Raw genomic sequence first — 15,959 nt, forward strand, 5'->3', positions numbered from 1 at the left:
CAAAAAAGCGCCCCTCCCCCTTTTCGAAAGTACAAATTGTTTTTATATTGTGAAGAGAAGATTTTTAAAAATATGAGAAGACAAAAAAACCAAAAAAAAAGATGCAAAGTTGAAGTTGAGAGAATGAAAAATGAAAAAAAAAAATGATCAGAAATGATAAAAATGGAAATTAAGAATTGATGGCAAAATAGAAAACAGCAATAGTAATTTTTTTAATTTCATTTAAAATATTTTTTAGAGAGCTGTGTGAATGCATTCAAATTGATATTTAAGACATTGAGTGAGAATTTAGATCTCTTCTCATCGAAAGAATCTTCCTTCTTTATACGTTTTTGACAATTTATTGCATACTTTATGGAGCAAATATATTGAATATAGTCAAGTAGCTCTCTAAAAAACAAAAAACCAAAAACTTCACTTTGCTACAAAAATTTCAAGAGAAACGCCGCAAAAATTTTATGCAAATCGCAATACAACAAAAAATTGTATGAGACTCCCAGTTGAAAAATAAATTGAAATCGAAACCCCTTTAAACATAAATACAAAACAAAAAGAAGCTTTTCGATACAAATTTATCAGCATTAACAATTATCAGTCAACATTGATATATTTATACATACATATATATAAATAGTTCTATAAATATACAACAGATACAATAATTTTTTTGCAACAAACCAAAAAAAAAAACAAAACAAGAGAAAAGAATGCGAACTAAAAACTCTCTCTATGCTTATACAAACTATTTACACACACACAAACACACACACTCACAAAGAAAAAAAAAATCACTTCAACACACAATTTATTGGCTTAAAATGGAAAACAATTTAATAATTTAAATCACACACTTAAATACACACACACAAACATTCATTCATGCATACATAACATACATACCAACATATTGTAATCCCCATTTAGTACTTAAAGTAACAAAAAGCAAAAAAAAAACGAAAAACAAAAAAAAAACTTAATAATATGCGTATTTGTCTTTATTAATAATACATAAAATATTTATATAAAAGCCAACAAAAAATTAAAAAACAAAAAAAAAAAACATAAAAGTTTACTCTATATTAAACACACTTCTAATTATACATATATATATATAGTATATATATATATATTTTATATAAGCCATGAAAATGCAGAAAAATGATGAAATTTCATTTGGAAAATTTGTAAAAGAAGCAGACTTTAAACCAAAACAAAAAAAAACACAAAACACAAATAAAAATCTATGAATCTTTCAATAAAGTGCGACCATTGTCGTTTATAATCAGAAAACTAAAAACCAAAATCGTTTAAACTCCTTTCAATTGGCTGGTCATGGCAACCCTCGGGGGACAAATAAGGGTTAAGGAAAAGTATAAGAAAATGCTGCGCATTTTGTTTGCTAGTTCTGTTGGCGTTTGATGGATGCCGATTAAGTAGACCTTTGGGTCCTTTGGCCTGTGTCCCAGTTGTGGGATGTGCAAGGACACAAACGTTTTGAGATTTGCTGGATTTGATTTCAATAGATAGATATGGCTCAAAATAATCCCGAGTCAATTTAGTGACATTTGGAAAGCATTGAATGCTTAGCATCTGCTTAGTTAAAGCAACTGCACCTGGTTTTCTAATTAATTTTCAGCCATAACCCCAAACGGGCATCAGCTGTCAGGACCATAAATGGAAACCAATTTCGTCGAGCTTGGTCTAGAACAAACACTCAACGGCAACTGCAACAGCAACAGCAACAAAATTGCACTCGAATGACGTCCATTTCAACGTCCAAAGGAGACCGCACAATGTACAAATTCAATTGCAACTAATGCACTTCATGCGTCTTTTGGATGGCTAAAAGTGGGCTGGAGGACACCTCCTCCATTCCATTCTAGAAGGCACTCCCGCATTCCCAGTGCACTTAACAGCAGCAGCAGACGTGTCTGCGTGTGAAGTTTAAGCTGTTTAGCTTTTGGCCAAGGAGTCAGATGAGCAGCCCCCCTCCAAGTTTCCCTCTAAGGACTCCCTACACTCTGAAACTATGAAGGTTATGTAGAAAGTGGGTGGAGTCTAGGAGCGAAAATCAAACAAGGAAACGACGACACTCGATTCCTTAAGTTAGCGATGACAACGTGAGCAACAAAACATTGTTTTATTCTAGAAATAGTTGAATCAAGTGAGTATTTAAATAGCAAATCTGGAAAATTAGTCTCTATATTAGATAAAGGGTAACTTCTGGCCAATTTTAACGATTTTTCGGAAGAAACTTCCGCTGGCATCGCCAGAATTAGCTAAAAGCGACACGTTTACATCTCTATTTACATGGTAAGGACGTGGGAGTTGGCTTTCGGGTTTTGTTTGTGAGTTCCGCCTTTTGGTCTCCTCTGCTGGAGAGGTGGTGAGGGCGGTGTTGAGAACTCTTGACTGCAGCTGTGGCCGTGTGGCGCAAAACGTGGCGGCGTCTGCAATTGTCTGCGTGTCCGGCATGGCAAATATTTAACGCAAACAATGCGCTTAAATCAAAAGCAAGCCATGTCTGCGGCATAACTAAGCGACAACCAGACACATATCCAAGTAGAATCTAACAGAAATCTAGTAGAATCCAGAGACTCCCCAGATGCCAGCATAAAATCTATTTAACCTCAAACGATAATGCTCCATGCCTGATGATGTCTGCTCTTGCTGACGTTGCTCTTTAGTTTTTAATGCAGTCTTAGGAGCATGATTTGCATGCTTTTTATTGAACTGGCCTCAAAACAGTGGAAAACCTAAACTAAACCCAAGTTCACCACGGAATGACCCTCTAGGGAAATTGCAATACTCTCTATCTATCTATCTCTATCGTGCGTTTATTTCTCTGGCCATTGAACTAAAAGGCGAGACCAATAAACACACACACTCACACACACACTCATAGTGAAAGTGGTCCAGGACTTTATCTTTATTGTCACAAAATGTCAAAGGAAAAGTTTGTGGCCAAAAACTTTTGCCTTGTGTCAATGAAAATGGTCAGTTAAAAAATGTCAACTATTCCCCAGAATAACAAAAAAACCAAAAGGCAAAAAAGGCTGCCAATGATTATAAAGAATTTTCGATACCCTCACTAAATATTTAAGTGAATAGAAATGCTTTTTGAAGCATATTTGGGGCGATCAAAGAAGGATCTTTCATTCATTTCATTCATAAATGGACTTACATAGTTTGTGGCTAAGAAATGATATTGAAACTATATCTTAATGTTATTCCGAACTAATGGTAATTGGTAATCGAGCACTAAGCTCAATTTTCCAAAATGATCGAAAAGAAACTGAAAGAACACTCGTGTGGAAAACGCTAAATATGCTGATCTAAGCTATTAATACAGACATAACCATCTTTTAATTTTCCATAGTATACTTCTAGGCAAAAACGAATATGCCCCGTCTTTTCCTCACAAGGTAATGGCCAATAAAACAAAAGAGCACAAAAACTGTGTGGTAAGTAAAATGTCTGGGTATGCATAATTAGAAAAGTTTCTCTAGAGGGATATAAGTCATATTTGTTTATGATGACCGCTACGAAAAAGTTGTTTTTGAAAAGATTTATGCAAATTCCAGGAGTTGGAGAACTAAGCAGAAAGAAAAAACAGATGGAAAATGCAAGAGAAATTCTCGGTCCTGCCCTGCAAATTAAACATGACAATGTGTCGTTATCTTTATAAATCAAAGGGAATTACAAGAGGACAAGCCTCCTGTTTCCACTTTCACTTCTTCACCCACACACACACACTCATATGAATGTCGTATGAATGCTTGGAATTGTTGCAAACCCTTTCGGCAAACAGACCACCCAACCACCAACTTTAACCCATTCCTGCATTTGCTTACATATTTTTAATGATTTATTTCCAATTTAAGCAAGATTTCGTACTTAAGATCTTTTCTTGCCTAATGGTTGTCCTTCCTCCATCCCTTTTCGCATAGTTGGCCCGTCTAGGTAGTGGACAACCCTGAACCCTCTCGAATGAAAAGGAATTCCCAGTCCCCCAGCCTGCGACATGGAATGTTCCTAGTCCTTAGCCATGGCCATTGCTGGTGTGCTAATATGCAAATCCAATTTATTGCACTCCTTGGGCGTGAGTTATATGAATCCTTTTTATCTCTGCTGTCGCCTGGCGTGCGTCGGACGCATAAATCTTGTATAAGTTCCAGGCAAGGAGTCAATATGCTAAATCAGCAGGCGCCTTCTGATTCTACTACTGCTGCTAAATGGAGATGGCGATGGAGATGGAGATGGAAGCTGGAGGCGTATAAGGGGTGCATGTATGTATGTTGTTTGGACAGCTGCTCAGACATTTCAATAACGCTTTCAGCCAGGAATGCCAAGGCGACAAATATATTCACATATGTATGGGACATGTGAGTGTGTGTGTGTTTTGGGTTAAAGTCGATTGGCTTTTCTTGCCCGATGTTTGTAGAATTTTAATCATTTGCCTTAGCTTGTCAATAACGAATAGAACAACTTGATAACAAAATGAAGTGCCAAAGATTCGTAGAAATTCATCAATTCAATGTTTTAATATTCACATTAAGTTCTCTCTTTGGGGATTTTGATGATTTGTGGGCTTAAAGTTTATTAGCATACACTTTTCTTATGCTTAAATATCATTTGTAGTTTATTTGTCTTAAGGAATCTCAAGCAACGTCACACTATAAAAGTATGGAAATTTATTTAATGGGAAGAAGTACATATATCAAACTTATTATTAGGCTCTAATAACTTACAATTAGAGTAGATTTAACAAATACTTTAAACGTCAAAAAAAGAAATAACGTCAGTTCGTTGTATTATACAAGACTAGAAACTTTATAGAATTTCTAGTGATATCATTAGACTCTTCAGTTAACATTTGAGAAAATATGTATATCGCAAAATTTGTTGTTAAAAACCACTTGATTGACTTTGAGGAGATAATAACAACGACAATTTGTCTGCAGAAGTCCTTTAAAGGCTCTTCCTTTCAGCAGGAATCTAATGAGAGGAAAGAGAAAGATCCCTCAATTAAAAATAATTTAAAATAACAAGTGTTTAATTTTAAGCTAAAAGTAAACCAAAAAATTATATAATGTTGACTTAGGCATTTTATATTAGCTCAGATCTTCAGAAGCTGTTAAAAATTCGATAAATATCAAAGGTTCTGATACAAACACTATTTCAAAAACGAAACCATGTAGTTCAATTTGAATTTCAAGGTCTTTAATGGAAGGTCTGAGAAGAATATAGAAAGACGGAAAGCTTAAAAGGTTAAATAGTTTAAAGATTTGCGGAGCTTCGAACCGTGGGAGGATTTCAATGAAATTTGATATATTAATGTTCCAAATGTTGCTTTATTTTACAACTATTAGGCAATATTAGCAATATGCATTTTTGAAGGCAATTATTGAAAAAACGAAAACGGTGCTTAAGAAAAATAAACAGAAGTAACGTTTTCCTCGACTTCAGCTACTATAACCTTCAGGTACTATACCTAACATAACATAACCTATACGACTACACATAGGAGGTTCACTTGAAGATTTTTCTTTTTCTAAACTAATTGCCCTCAATTGTACAATTAAAGCAAGTTGCTAGTTTTAATCAATTTTAATGCCTTTTCAATTTGTCTAAAGATCTGTGCAATGGTTTAATATATAGTTAATCAGAAAATGCAGCTACTCTCAGTGGCAATTGAACCGGTTTTCACTGATAGGGTTAAGCATAATGCTACGCTTGTCATTCTGGGCAAGTCATCCAAAGAAGATTTATAGTGTGAACGGCAAACAGTGATGAGGAGAAAGTGCCGTGTGCTTTCACTGGATGGCAACGAAATAAGCAGAACCAAAAACACAACAGAGCCAAGACAAAGGCACTGTACTCATATATAGGGAGATGGATGTGGAGTTGGAGTTGCGAGTTCCGAGTTGTATATAAATCATTTCTGTGCAATGCAACCGACGAATGTCCTGCGGCGTACGCACAGACACTTTAAACGTAGACAACCGGTTTTTGTGAGTTTGGCCCTAAATCAAGCGTATTGCAGTCACGGAGTCCTGTGTTTTTTTTTTTTGTTTTTGTTTTCTTTTGTTGTTCCTTGTTCCTTACGTTCTCATTTCATGCCCAATTGTCTGCTCGAGTATCACAGCCAGTGTGTTAGGGAGGGGAGGGGTGACAGCTGACCCATCGGCCGTTGCAAATTTGTCAACAAGAGCGAAACAACCAAATGTCAATGAGATAAGCGGACAGGAGCAACTTTTTTTTTATCAGTCTCATATACGCAAAAAATAAATCACTCACATGTCCTGGCTCCCTCCCAATAGAAGGAATAATATTTCAGTTCAGTTTTTTTGGCCAACCAAACGAAACGCAAAAAATGTAATAAAAATCATCGTAGATATCAGCCATGTCCGAAAAATATAGCCAAGATTAATAGTTTGCCAATTGTCATGGTCCATTTGTATGCTGGACAGGATTCAGTCCCCCTCCACGAATTGGTCCTCTTGTTCTTTGAGCAAATTGCGCTTAAAAAATTTGCGGTCCATTGTCAGATTGATGCAATTTTAAAACCTCCACGCCCATTCTCCCTTTGCGGGAGACATCTGTTCAAATATTAGCTTATGAAATTGTTTAAAATGCTACGAAGCATTGACAACCCGTTGGTCACGCTCGACCAACAAGAGGCGAATGGGTGAAACATCATCACCGCCATTTGACAGTTGCCACAATTTATCATAATTCAATGCATGCCATGTCCATGTCAATCATTGACAACGACATCGAAAGGGTGAACACACATTAGCCCCCTAAGGGCATATTGGTAAGAAAGGACCAAGGACTCACGACATTTTTACAAGTGACTTATGAATTATTCTTTGTACTTTGTTCGTGTCCGTGTCCATTTGCGGGGTCTCCATCTCTCAATACTTTACCCAATACCCAATCCCGATTCCTTCATTCGTTTCGCCTCGTCGCACAGTCATCACCCTCATCCGTTCTTATGGTTTGGTTTTTGTGTGTGTTTTCAAATCAGATTAGCCCACTGCTTGAACTATGTACATGAAAGGGTCAATAAGCAGACCAACTGGGGACGTTTATCAAAAGGAATTTACAATGTAGAGAACAAACCATTAGGCAGCTCTCCCTCTTGATGGACAGCCAGAACGTGATCGTAGCAGAGAGGCTATCTCAAGGGTCTAGTAAACGGGTTAATCGGCTATAGAATTTCACTAAATTAGCTGCACATTTTGCGTTTACATTAGACTAAAAGATAGATAGGAAAAGATTATAATCTCAACTTCTTTTTATATTTCCTTTTAGTAAGTCTCTTCGTTTCGTTCAATTCATCGACCCTTTTTGATTTTCTGCCATTATTTTCTATTGCTTTTAATTTCGTCAACTTCTCAAGATAAAGTGAAATAAGTCAAGGTATACTCTATTGGTATTATCAGTAGTCTTATTGTTAGATTTCTTGGGTTCTTAATAAAGTTGCGCATTTCTCGACTTGATGGTCTTTGTTACATCGACCAGTAATCACAATTGATTGATAAGGCATTGATTAAAAGAAAAAAAAACAATTACATTCCATTTACACACAAGTTTTTATTTTATATAAGTTATTTATTCAAGTTTTGCAAGTTCTAATTGACAGAAAAATAGATATATATGTATAAATTTATGTCTTTATTTTATATTTAAGATGTTTATGATGAGGAGGAGTTTATTTGTATGTGTGTGTGTGTGTGTGTGTTTTGATGCGTATGCCCTCCTATAACTAAACGAAATCTCGAAATATTATATAATGTGCTCGCGTCGGACAACATGCGATAACAAAACTTAACATATTGTAAATAAATCACATCGAATACAGTTTGTTTTCTAAATGTCATTTTGCTATATACACCACTGATAACTGATATTTGAAGCTACTTTGTATGTAGAGATTTTATTCTATGAGATAAGAAACACCCGCAGCAAAACTCGGGAAGTTTGATAAGAAACAAAAACTCAAGGGTTTCACTGTGCTTGGCAAATTTCCGAATTACAAAAATTTTGAATTATTTATTTTTTTAAGAGCGAGAAGGAGAGAGAGATAGACTGAAATTATTTTCCATTTTATATAGTTTAATGAACGGACTAAAGTGTAAAGGGGGCGGATCTTAGCTCATAGATGACAGAAATACTAGATGAATTTTGGAATATAAATGTTTGTTCAGTAAATTTTTTTTGTTGAAGAGCACAGATTAAAAGCTACAAATGAATGGCTGCTGGCTGAAGGGTTGAGGTGGATTAGTTAGGACCACCTTACAAGTTCTTGTCGAACAGGAATTCGCCCAATTCGCCGTGAGTGGACATCATCTTCTTCAGAGTGGTCAACTTGCCGGCCAACTCGCGTTGTCCGTGCAATTGCTCCTCCAAATAGACACCAGTAAGATAGTCCACAAGATGGTAATGGTTGTAGGGCTTGCCCTCGCAGGTCTGGATCAGTTTGCGAATGGAGCGAGTAACCTTAATCTCCAATTCAAGAGCATCTTCCAGAGCACTGGCGCCATCCTTCCATTCCTGCTTGGGCACAGTCTAAAAAGTAATCAAAAATAGAGATAATAATTTATGTTAGTCACAAGTACGATGGAATTTTATAGGGCTCATGTAGATACTAACCGGCACAGTGATAAGGTTGCTGACATTATCGGTCAACTGACCACGCATGGACAGATATTCGACCAGTTTGGAGCCATGCTCACGTTCCTCCTTGGCGGACTTGAAGAAGTGTTCGGCAAAGCCACCACGGTTAACGGTATCGCGAGCAAAATAGGCACCCATGGCCAGGTATTGGTAGGAAGCATTGATCTCCTCCTGAATCTGATGGCGTACGCCAGCAATGCAGGCATCCTTCATGTCAATCCAGTTCTTGGGAATCTCAGGAACCTCCAGAGAGCCTGCCACACAAATAGAAATATCATATATATATTTTAGTAAATCGTTGATGGAAATCTAATGCAATTTCTAATCTATAAAATCTATAAGGGGGACCTACACCGACTTTGATTTTGATCTTGATATTCATCATCTTTTGACTTGCTCTTTTCTATATTCTTTCGCTTTTGCTTGCCCAGGTCGTTTACAATGCTCGAACTTGATTCTCCATCACCCTGTTTCACTATGGTAAGGAGGAGTGGGGTGGAAAGGGTTACATATATGCAAATTTCAAAGCCGTGTGCAAAATGCAGTTACAACAATATGAATTCTCTTTTCCATCACTCTCAATATCTCTCTATTCTTTTGGTAACGTGCGCATATGAAGAGAGCGCCCACCAAGCGCCATAGCAACGGTTTTTGTTTTGATGTGGGGCCGTGTGCAAAAATAAAATCGGACTCTCTCACTCTAGCACTACTCAAGCCGTGTGCAAAAAATATGCGTAATTCAGGCTTTAGGTGGGGAGGGGGGAACCGGTATATGATCACAATGAAAGTAAAATTTTTACACAAACTGGTTTTCTATAACCGTAACGGAAGTGTGCATATAAAACATAATATTAATTTTAAAATTTCTGGTTTTTTTGTTTGTTTTGGGGAAACTAAAGAGAAAAAGAGAGACGGTCTACTACTGGGCATGAGGTTTCTCTTAAGCCAGCGCATGCTCAATTTATGATTCAACTCTCTCCCTCGCTGTCTCTCTCTCACTCTCTGTCTTTGTGTGTTTTTCTGCTCTCATTTTAAGTATTGCGTCGGAATTTATTTATTTAAACAATTTTTATATTATTTTGAATAACATTGTGAAAATACTTACATTTAAAATCTCCATATGCCTGTTGGGCCACAACGGCCAGAACCAAAAAACTTGCTAAGAATTTCATCATCGTTTCTCTTGTTAGTCTTTATACACAAAAATCACAGAAATTGAGAATTTGTCACAAATCAATGGTTATTATTATTATTTTGCGATGCGCTTTTACGAAATGCACAAATGAGAATGAGACACCTCGTTGAAGTTAGTCAAAGTTAAATAGGCTGACGACCGAAATCAAATTGTTTTTATTTTTGTATTTTATCAAATCTTTTGTTGCCTTTACACACACTGGCATAGAAGGCAAACGATTGCTTTAATTTCAATTGCTTTGATTTCACCGATTATGCTTCTTTGATGGCTTCTAGTACCTTCTTGACAGAGTAAATCTACTCAAATAAAGCGCTTTTGTTAGTTAGTCGACGTCTCGTACGTTGTTGATATGGAACGTGAATGTGAACTGTCGCTGCCCATGGTTGAACAAATTCTTTTTAAATGCTCTCGCTCACCATCAGCCAGAAAGAGTCAGAGTCAGCCAGTCAGTGTGTGCGTGAGAGTGTGGGTCTCTATGTGTGTGTGTGTGTTTGTGTGGTGGCTTATCAGCGTTTTCAATATGTCGGAATTGCCATTGCTTTGTGTTTATGTAGTTAGTTTAGTTAGTCTTTATGATAATTGACCATATACTGTAGTTGATAGGTCGTATTTAATTTAAATCACACGTCCTCTACACTAAATTACTCAGCCAACATGGCCGTTTCAATGGCCGCCCTGTTGCCGCCGCTTAGAGCTGGGAAAACCATCGATGGCACCATCGATATTATCGATGGAACCGATGGAGTGCGATAAATCGATGGAAATTTTTCGATGTCGATATATCGAATTTCTTTTTGGGTCCAACATGGGTGTAAGTAAATTGCAATGTATTGTTTTTTCTGCCTTTCTTTACATACAGGTCTACGTACTTTAATTCTATCAAAGTACCTATTTAACCCTGGCAGTTCCTCTTGTAAAATGGACAAGTTTTTGTAAGGTTTTTTTTGGTTTTTTTTTTTTTTTTTAAATAAGAACCTCTTATTAGCAGTAAGTTTGGAAATCGCCCATTGTTTTGTTGTGCTTAAAGAGTTTTTAGTTTTCGTTTTTTGGACTTAGGACGTCACTCTTTTGTTTTTATCTTGAAACTATACATTTTGTTTTTTTATTTAAGAATATTTCAGAAATTACAAGCTTAAGTCTTTTTAATATATTTTTGGTTGAATTAATTTATAAAGGGCTAACTTATAGTTAAATTATACGCTAGATAATTCGTATAGATGATTATAGACATATGAATATTTGAAACTGTGTAATATTGAAAAACGACACCAAAATATATATGTTGAATAACTCGTTTAAATATTCGATGGTACCATCGATAGTATCGATGGTTTTTTCCATCGATGGAAAAAATATCGAGTGGAGCAACCATCGATGGATTCCCAGCTCTACCGCCGCTCTTTTGAGTCAGCGTCAGCTGTTCTTTGTTTTTGTTATGTTTTTCGAACTGAGAATGCACTGCGTCAGAATTTGAAGAAATGGGTTGTCAAGACCTTTTTGGGGAATTCAATCAATGATGACCTGAAGTTGATAACTTAATGCCAGGAGATAGCAAAATGATAACAGAATAGTGATGGGGATCAATCAGTATTAACTAACTAGACCTAGCAACTATTGGCAGGTTGATGGCTTTGAAATTTCCAAAAGAAATGTTAAGATAAAAACCAATTGATGGTCATGGGGTTTATAGGACTAACAAATTGAACAATAGTTAATAATTTCTTACTTTGTGGGCACTGTTCTTTGTCCGTATGCTGGCAACCCTGTTCAGAGAGCTGAGTGCATAAACAAGATGGCATTTACATGTGTGAGTCACAGAATTGCAGCCATATTGACCAGAGCCATGTTTTTTGCATACCCTGTAACCCCAAAAAGTCAATTGGGGTATATTGAGAGCTACATAAAGTATGATTTAAAAGGGGTTTACAGTCTTTGTTGAGGACCTTTGACAATAATTTTACCCAAAATGCATTTCTCTACAGCAAGTAATTTATAAAAAGAGGAGATCCATGCAGTTTGATCTCTTGAAAACTCCTTCTTTGCATATGACAGGGTATTTTGAAGTCTGTTCTATGTTTGTTTGTGTGGAATATTTTTTGTTTTTAACTGACAACGAAATCCCCTCCACAAAAGAGAGGCACCGACGAGTGCAAAATCCACACTCTTCCCCACACACACAATCTCGCCCGCTCACTCACTCACACTCTCACACTTTACTCTCAAGCGAGGCGTTTATCGATCGCATAGAAACGAGGCAAACGCAACGGTATAAACAGCAGTTCACGATTCGCATTTGAACAAGCAACACACACGACAAAGACACAATTGAGAATTGAAATTAAAACCACTTAAAAAGTAAGTTTGATTCAATTATTTAGTTAGTTTAGTTTAGTGTGTATTATTAAAGAAAGTGAGTGAAGTTCCTAACAAAAATTAAGTTGAAATTGTTCTACCTGCTGCTGCTGGTGTTGTGAAAAACAAATGTTTCTGTGTTTCTTTATTGGTGGTGTGTTTTGAGAGAGAGAGGAAAACTCAAAGAGAGAGAATGAGAATATCTACGACGCAAAAAGGGAAATTCTCGAAACAAACTGTGTCGCCTTAGCCTTTTGTTTGAAAATATTGTGAAATTCAATTACTAAACAAATTCGTATTGCTTTTACTTTGCTTTCCAGTTAAACAAAGATGAAATCCTTCATTGCATTGGCGTTGATTGCCACCAGTCTCTTTGCTGGGGCTCTGGCTGATGAAGAATATTGCCAGAACAGTGTGATTACGGCGTGCTCTTCGTCGACCTTCTCTGGTAAGTAAGAGCAACAGAAACAAACATAAATGAAGAGAGAGCGTTATTTTGAAAAGAGAGAGTTTAACTTATATTGAAATTGTATTTATTGTATATGTATTTTAAAAATAAACAAGCGCTCACGGGCTTTTTCACAGGCGAAAGTAAGCCCCCTCCTCTCTGCCCCCTCTTATAACGAAATAACTTCTCCTAACTTTTCCATCATACTTTTCCCCCTCCCTCTCTGTTTAGCCAACTCGATTTGTAATGCTCGTTTCGCTGGCATTGACCAGATTGAACCCGAAGTCCAGGCCTATATCAACTCCCAGCTGACCAAATCGTACGAATACCTGCTTTTGGCCACCCACTTCAACTCGTACCAGAAGAATCGTCCCGGTTTCCAGAAGCTCTACCAGGGTCTCTCCGATCGCTCGTTCGATGACACCATTGCTCTGATCAAACAGATCACCCGTCGCGGTGGCATTGTGGACTTCAACACGCGCCACGAATCCGCTGCCTCCGTCAGCACTCAGCGTCAAACTCTGGAAGTCGATGAACTGCAATCTTTGGCTCTGGCTTTGGACAATGAGAAGCAATTGGCCACCGGTGCCACCCATGTCCATACTCGTGCCTCTCACTCTCAGCAACATGACCCCGAATTGGCCCACTACATCGAGGAGAACTTCTTGGGCAAACAGGCCGATACTGTGCGCAAGCTATCTGGCTATGCCAACGATCTGGCCAAGTTGATGAAGGTCCCAGATCCATCTCTGTCGGTCTATCTCTTTGACGAATATCTGCAGAAGCAGTAAGAAGTTTGTTTATCTAAGAACAACAACAAAAATTCAACTCATTTATCTTCAGCAACCCTTAAAATTTAACGCAATGCGAAAGTATTTCATTCGATCTTTCTCTTTGGTTTGAATTTTAGTTTATTTCCCCCAAACGATTTTTGTTCAGTTATAATAATAAATTTCGCATTGCAACAGCATTAATTTGATTTACAATCAATTATTTTCTTTTTTTGTTTAAATTTGATTTATTTGCCACCCCCGCCCCCTTTTCCATACACACATATGATTGTGATAATGTTATCTATCATTCAAAATAAGTTAGCAGAATTCGCTTGCACACACCCAAACAAACACACACACACACACACATTGTATCTGTAAATTATGTTAATCAAGTGAATTAATAAATAAAAATTAAAATATATCTACTAGTAAAACCAAGATAATTTATTAATTTGCCATTCCAAAAAGCGCAGATAAACTGTCACTTACTTCCCCAATTGCTTTTGAGTTCGTTTTGTGGACCTCCGATAGCGGATTTGTACTTTGGCTGCGGCTTTGTTTCCCATTTTGCTGGCGTATCATTTAGAACAATGGAAAAACTTAAACAATTTTTTTACACATACATAAATAGAAATGTGTTTAGACATTTCGACGACAATTTCATGGAAAATGAGATAAGAAATTAAACTACATTCTATATCACATATGAAGTAAGTATTTAATTGCCAACCAACTAATAAACTTCTACGAAACGAGTCATTACCTTACTTAATACGATAACAATACATGAATGGGTTTGTAGGCAGAAATTTAAAGCGTTAACAAGGCTTTTTACTGTTTGTTTATACAAAAATAACCCAGACGGAGGACAAATATTAAATATACTTATGCCTATCTACTACATGGAAATAAATCTAGTTTCTGGCAATAGTTTGGCAATATCAATGGTTTCTAGTCAGGTTCTAGAATCTGGTCAATGATAGATTTTAAAAAGTTTATGTCCATATTACAAAATTTGTCGGCTGATATGGCAAATGTCTTGAATTACAAATATTATCCTACATAAAAAGTAATAAACTACATATTACACCTAGCCATATATTATCTAATTCAACACTAACTCGGACTTACACGATTAGGAATTTGCTACCTTCTTTCTTTTAACATCCAGTAATATTCAATATTAAACGATACAATATATATCAGCTTATACAGTTTCTGCTGAAATTATTCAACGACCAGACAATCGAAGACAAACAATATTTGTTCGAAGATTGTGTTCGATTCTACGACTACATTTTATGAGAATTCGCTGACAATTAATTTAAAATCTCACAGAACTTATGGAATTATTGGTAATAAATACCTGAAATCGTCTGCTGTTTAAAAACATAGAAATTCGACCAACAAAACGTTTCCATTTGCCTCTTAAAACGTAATCCCTGAGCCCATGTCTTGTTAAGCACGGAAGATAACCCCTTTTTAAGCGAGGACCAGGTGTATATATCTTTATACAAGCAAATATGAAACAAATCTTGGTAGATTCGGAGGACTCATATAGTATCTAATACTTAATAAGTCGGCTGAAAGAGAAAAGTGAGTTAAGGAAACATTGTTCATAACTCTTAATAAGTTTACAGTATTTCAACTTTCCATTAATTTTTAAAAGGAAGCCAAGTATGGCTCTCCAATTTAAATAATACTTAGGCTTAAGGAAAAAACATTATTAGAGGAAAAGAGAAAGGGAGCAATTTGTTACTCCTTGTGGCAGTCCCTCGATTCTCACTATCTCAAAGACAAACTTTGTGACACAGAGTCAATTTTGGGTTGCTTTATTGGTTAGTTATATAAACAGGAAAATACTTTAAAAAACCTCATAAAGACTATTTCGCAATAGTATTCCACATATTATACATGTATAAAGCGTAGAAATTATGATTGATTTTCATTAATTAAGCAAATTTTCCCATGTCAGTGACAGCTAAAAGCCTTTAAATTACGCTCTCTACTTTTATCTTGAAGTCAAAAGCCAATGTGGCTTAAACTAGATTGTCGATGAGTGAAATAGTTAAGAACAAATATTGCATATATTGATCATGATGACGAGGCATATTTATGTACATATATGCTAACACAAAGGGCAAATCTTTGAGTGCATTCTTTTGATTCCAAAGGACACTCAACAAGAGGCAGATTTTGTCGTTCTTGTTGATGAAAAAATAGCTGAACTCTTTAGTGCAAATATTTTTTTCATACCATTCTTTGTTGCCTTGCCAATGAAAACATAGCGCAAACAATGGGACTTTTCATTAAAAATTTCACATGGCCAGGAAAGGATAGTGAAGGGATTTTGGTGTGAGGGAGGGGTAATTGGGGGTATTTCTCTTGGTTGGGAATGGAGCTGGAATGAGTGAAAGTAGAGATTATTTATGGGAGAAAAGCCGGAACTGTCGGCGCAGCTGCCTTTTCAGTGGCTGCAAATGGCATTGCAATAAAACGAAAT

General features: G+C 36.4%; 2 protein-coding genes across 6 annotated transcripts; one reads left to right on the top strand and one right to left on the bottom strand.

The window, feature by feature from the left end:
• Positions 1-8,014: 8,014 nt before the first annotated feature.
• Positions 8,015-10,568, bottom strand: LOC6650676 (ferritin subunit). 4 transcript variants are annotated; one of them, XM_047011076.1, is made up of 5 exons: positions 10,159-10,568; positions 9,791-9,876; positions 9,038-9,160; positions 8,662-8,939; positions 8,015-8,577 (listed from the first exon to the last, which is right to left on the bottom strand). In XM_047011076.1, exons 2-5 carry the CDS (start codon positions 9,858-9,860, stop codon positions 8,305-8,307), a joined length of 744 nt encoding a protein of 247 aa, XP_046867032.1. In that variant the 5' UTR covers positions 9,861-9,876; positions 10,159-10,568; the 3' UTR covers positions 8,015-8,304. The 4 variants fall into 4 exon arrangements, with proteins under 4 accessions (XP_046867032.1, XP_046867029.1, XP_002073459.2 ...); XM_047011073.1 differs by having other exon boundaries at positions 9,791-10,568; XM_002073423.4 differs by lacking the exon at positions 9,038-9,160 and having other exon boundaries at positions 10,159-10,564.
• A 1,588-nt stretch (positions 10,569-12,156) lies between these two features.
• Positions 12,157-13,884, top strand: LOC6650677 (ferritin heavy chain). 2 transcript variants are annotated; one of them, XM_047011083.1, is made up of 4 exons: positions 12,157-12,235; positions 12,553-12,680; positions 12,797-12,823; positions 12,912-13,884. In XM_047011083.1, the coding sequence occupies exons 2-4, from the start codon at positions 12,563-12,565 to the stop codon at positions 13,469-13,471; spliced, it is 705 nt and encodes a 234-aa protein (XP_046867039.1). In that variant the 5' UTR covers positions 12,157-12,235; positions 12,553-12,562; the 3' UTR covers positions 13,472-13,884. The 2 variants fall into 2 exon arrangements, with proteins under 2 accessions (XP_046867039.1, XP_002073460.1); XM_002073424.4 differs by lacking the exon at positions 12,797-12,823 and having other exon boundaries at positions 12,159-12,235.
• Positions 13,885-15,959: the final 2,075 nt, after the last annotated feature.

Source organism: Drosophila willistoni, chromosome 3R (assembly GCF_018902025.1).
Source record: "Drosophila willistoni isolate 14030-0811.24 chromosome 3R, UCI_dwil_1.1, whole genome shotgun sequence".
In the NCBI taxonomy this organism is placed as follows: domain Eukaryota; kingdom Metazoa; phylum Arthropoda; class Insecta; order Diptera; family Drosophilidae; genus Drosophila; species Drosophila willistoni.

Excerpts from the sequence above, each read along its gene's own strand:
- LOC6650676 (XM_047011076.1), bottom strand. The coding sequence starts at position 9,860 with ATGATGAAATTCTTAGCAAGTTTTTTGGTTCTGGCCGTTGTGGCCCAA. Across the intron at positions 9,161-9,790 it reads GGCATATGGAGATTTTAAAT|TGAAACAGGGTGATGGAGAA; the intron begins GTAAGTATTTTC and ends TCCTTACCATAG. Across the intron at positions 8,940-9,037 it reads AGATCAAAATCAAAGTCGGT|GCTCTCTGGAGGTTCCTGAG; the intron begins GTAGGTCCCCCT and ends TTTGTGTGGCAG.
- LOC6650677 (XM_047011083.1), top strand. The coding sequence starts at position 12,563 with ATGAAATCCTTCATTGCATTGGCGTTGATTGCCACCAGTCTCTTTGCT. Across the intron at positions 12,681-12,796 it reads CTCTTCGTCGACCTTCTCTG|CGCTCACGGGCTTTTTCACA; the intron begins GTAAGTAAGAGC and ends AAAATAAACAAG. Across the intron at positions 12,824-12,911 it reads GGGCTTTTTCACAGGCGAAA|CCAACTCGATTTGTAATGCT; the intron begins GTAAGCCCCCTC and ends CTCTCTGTTTAG.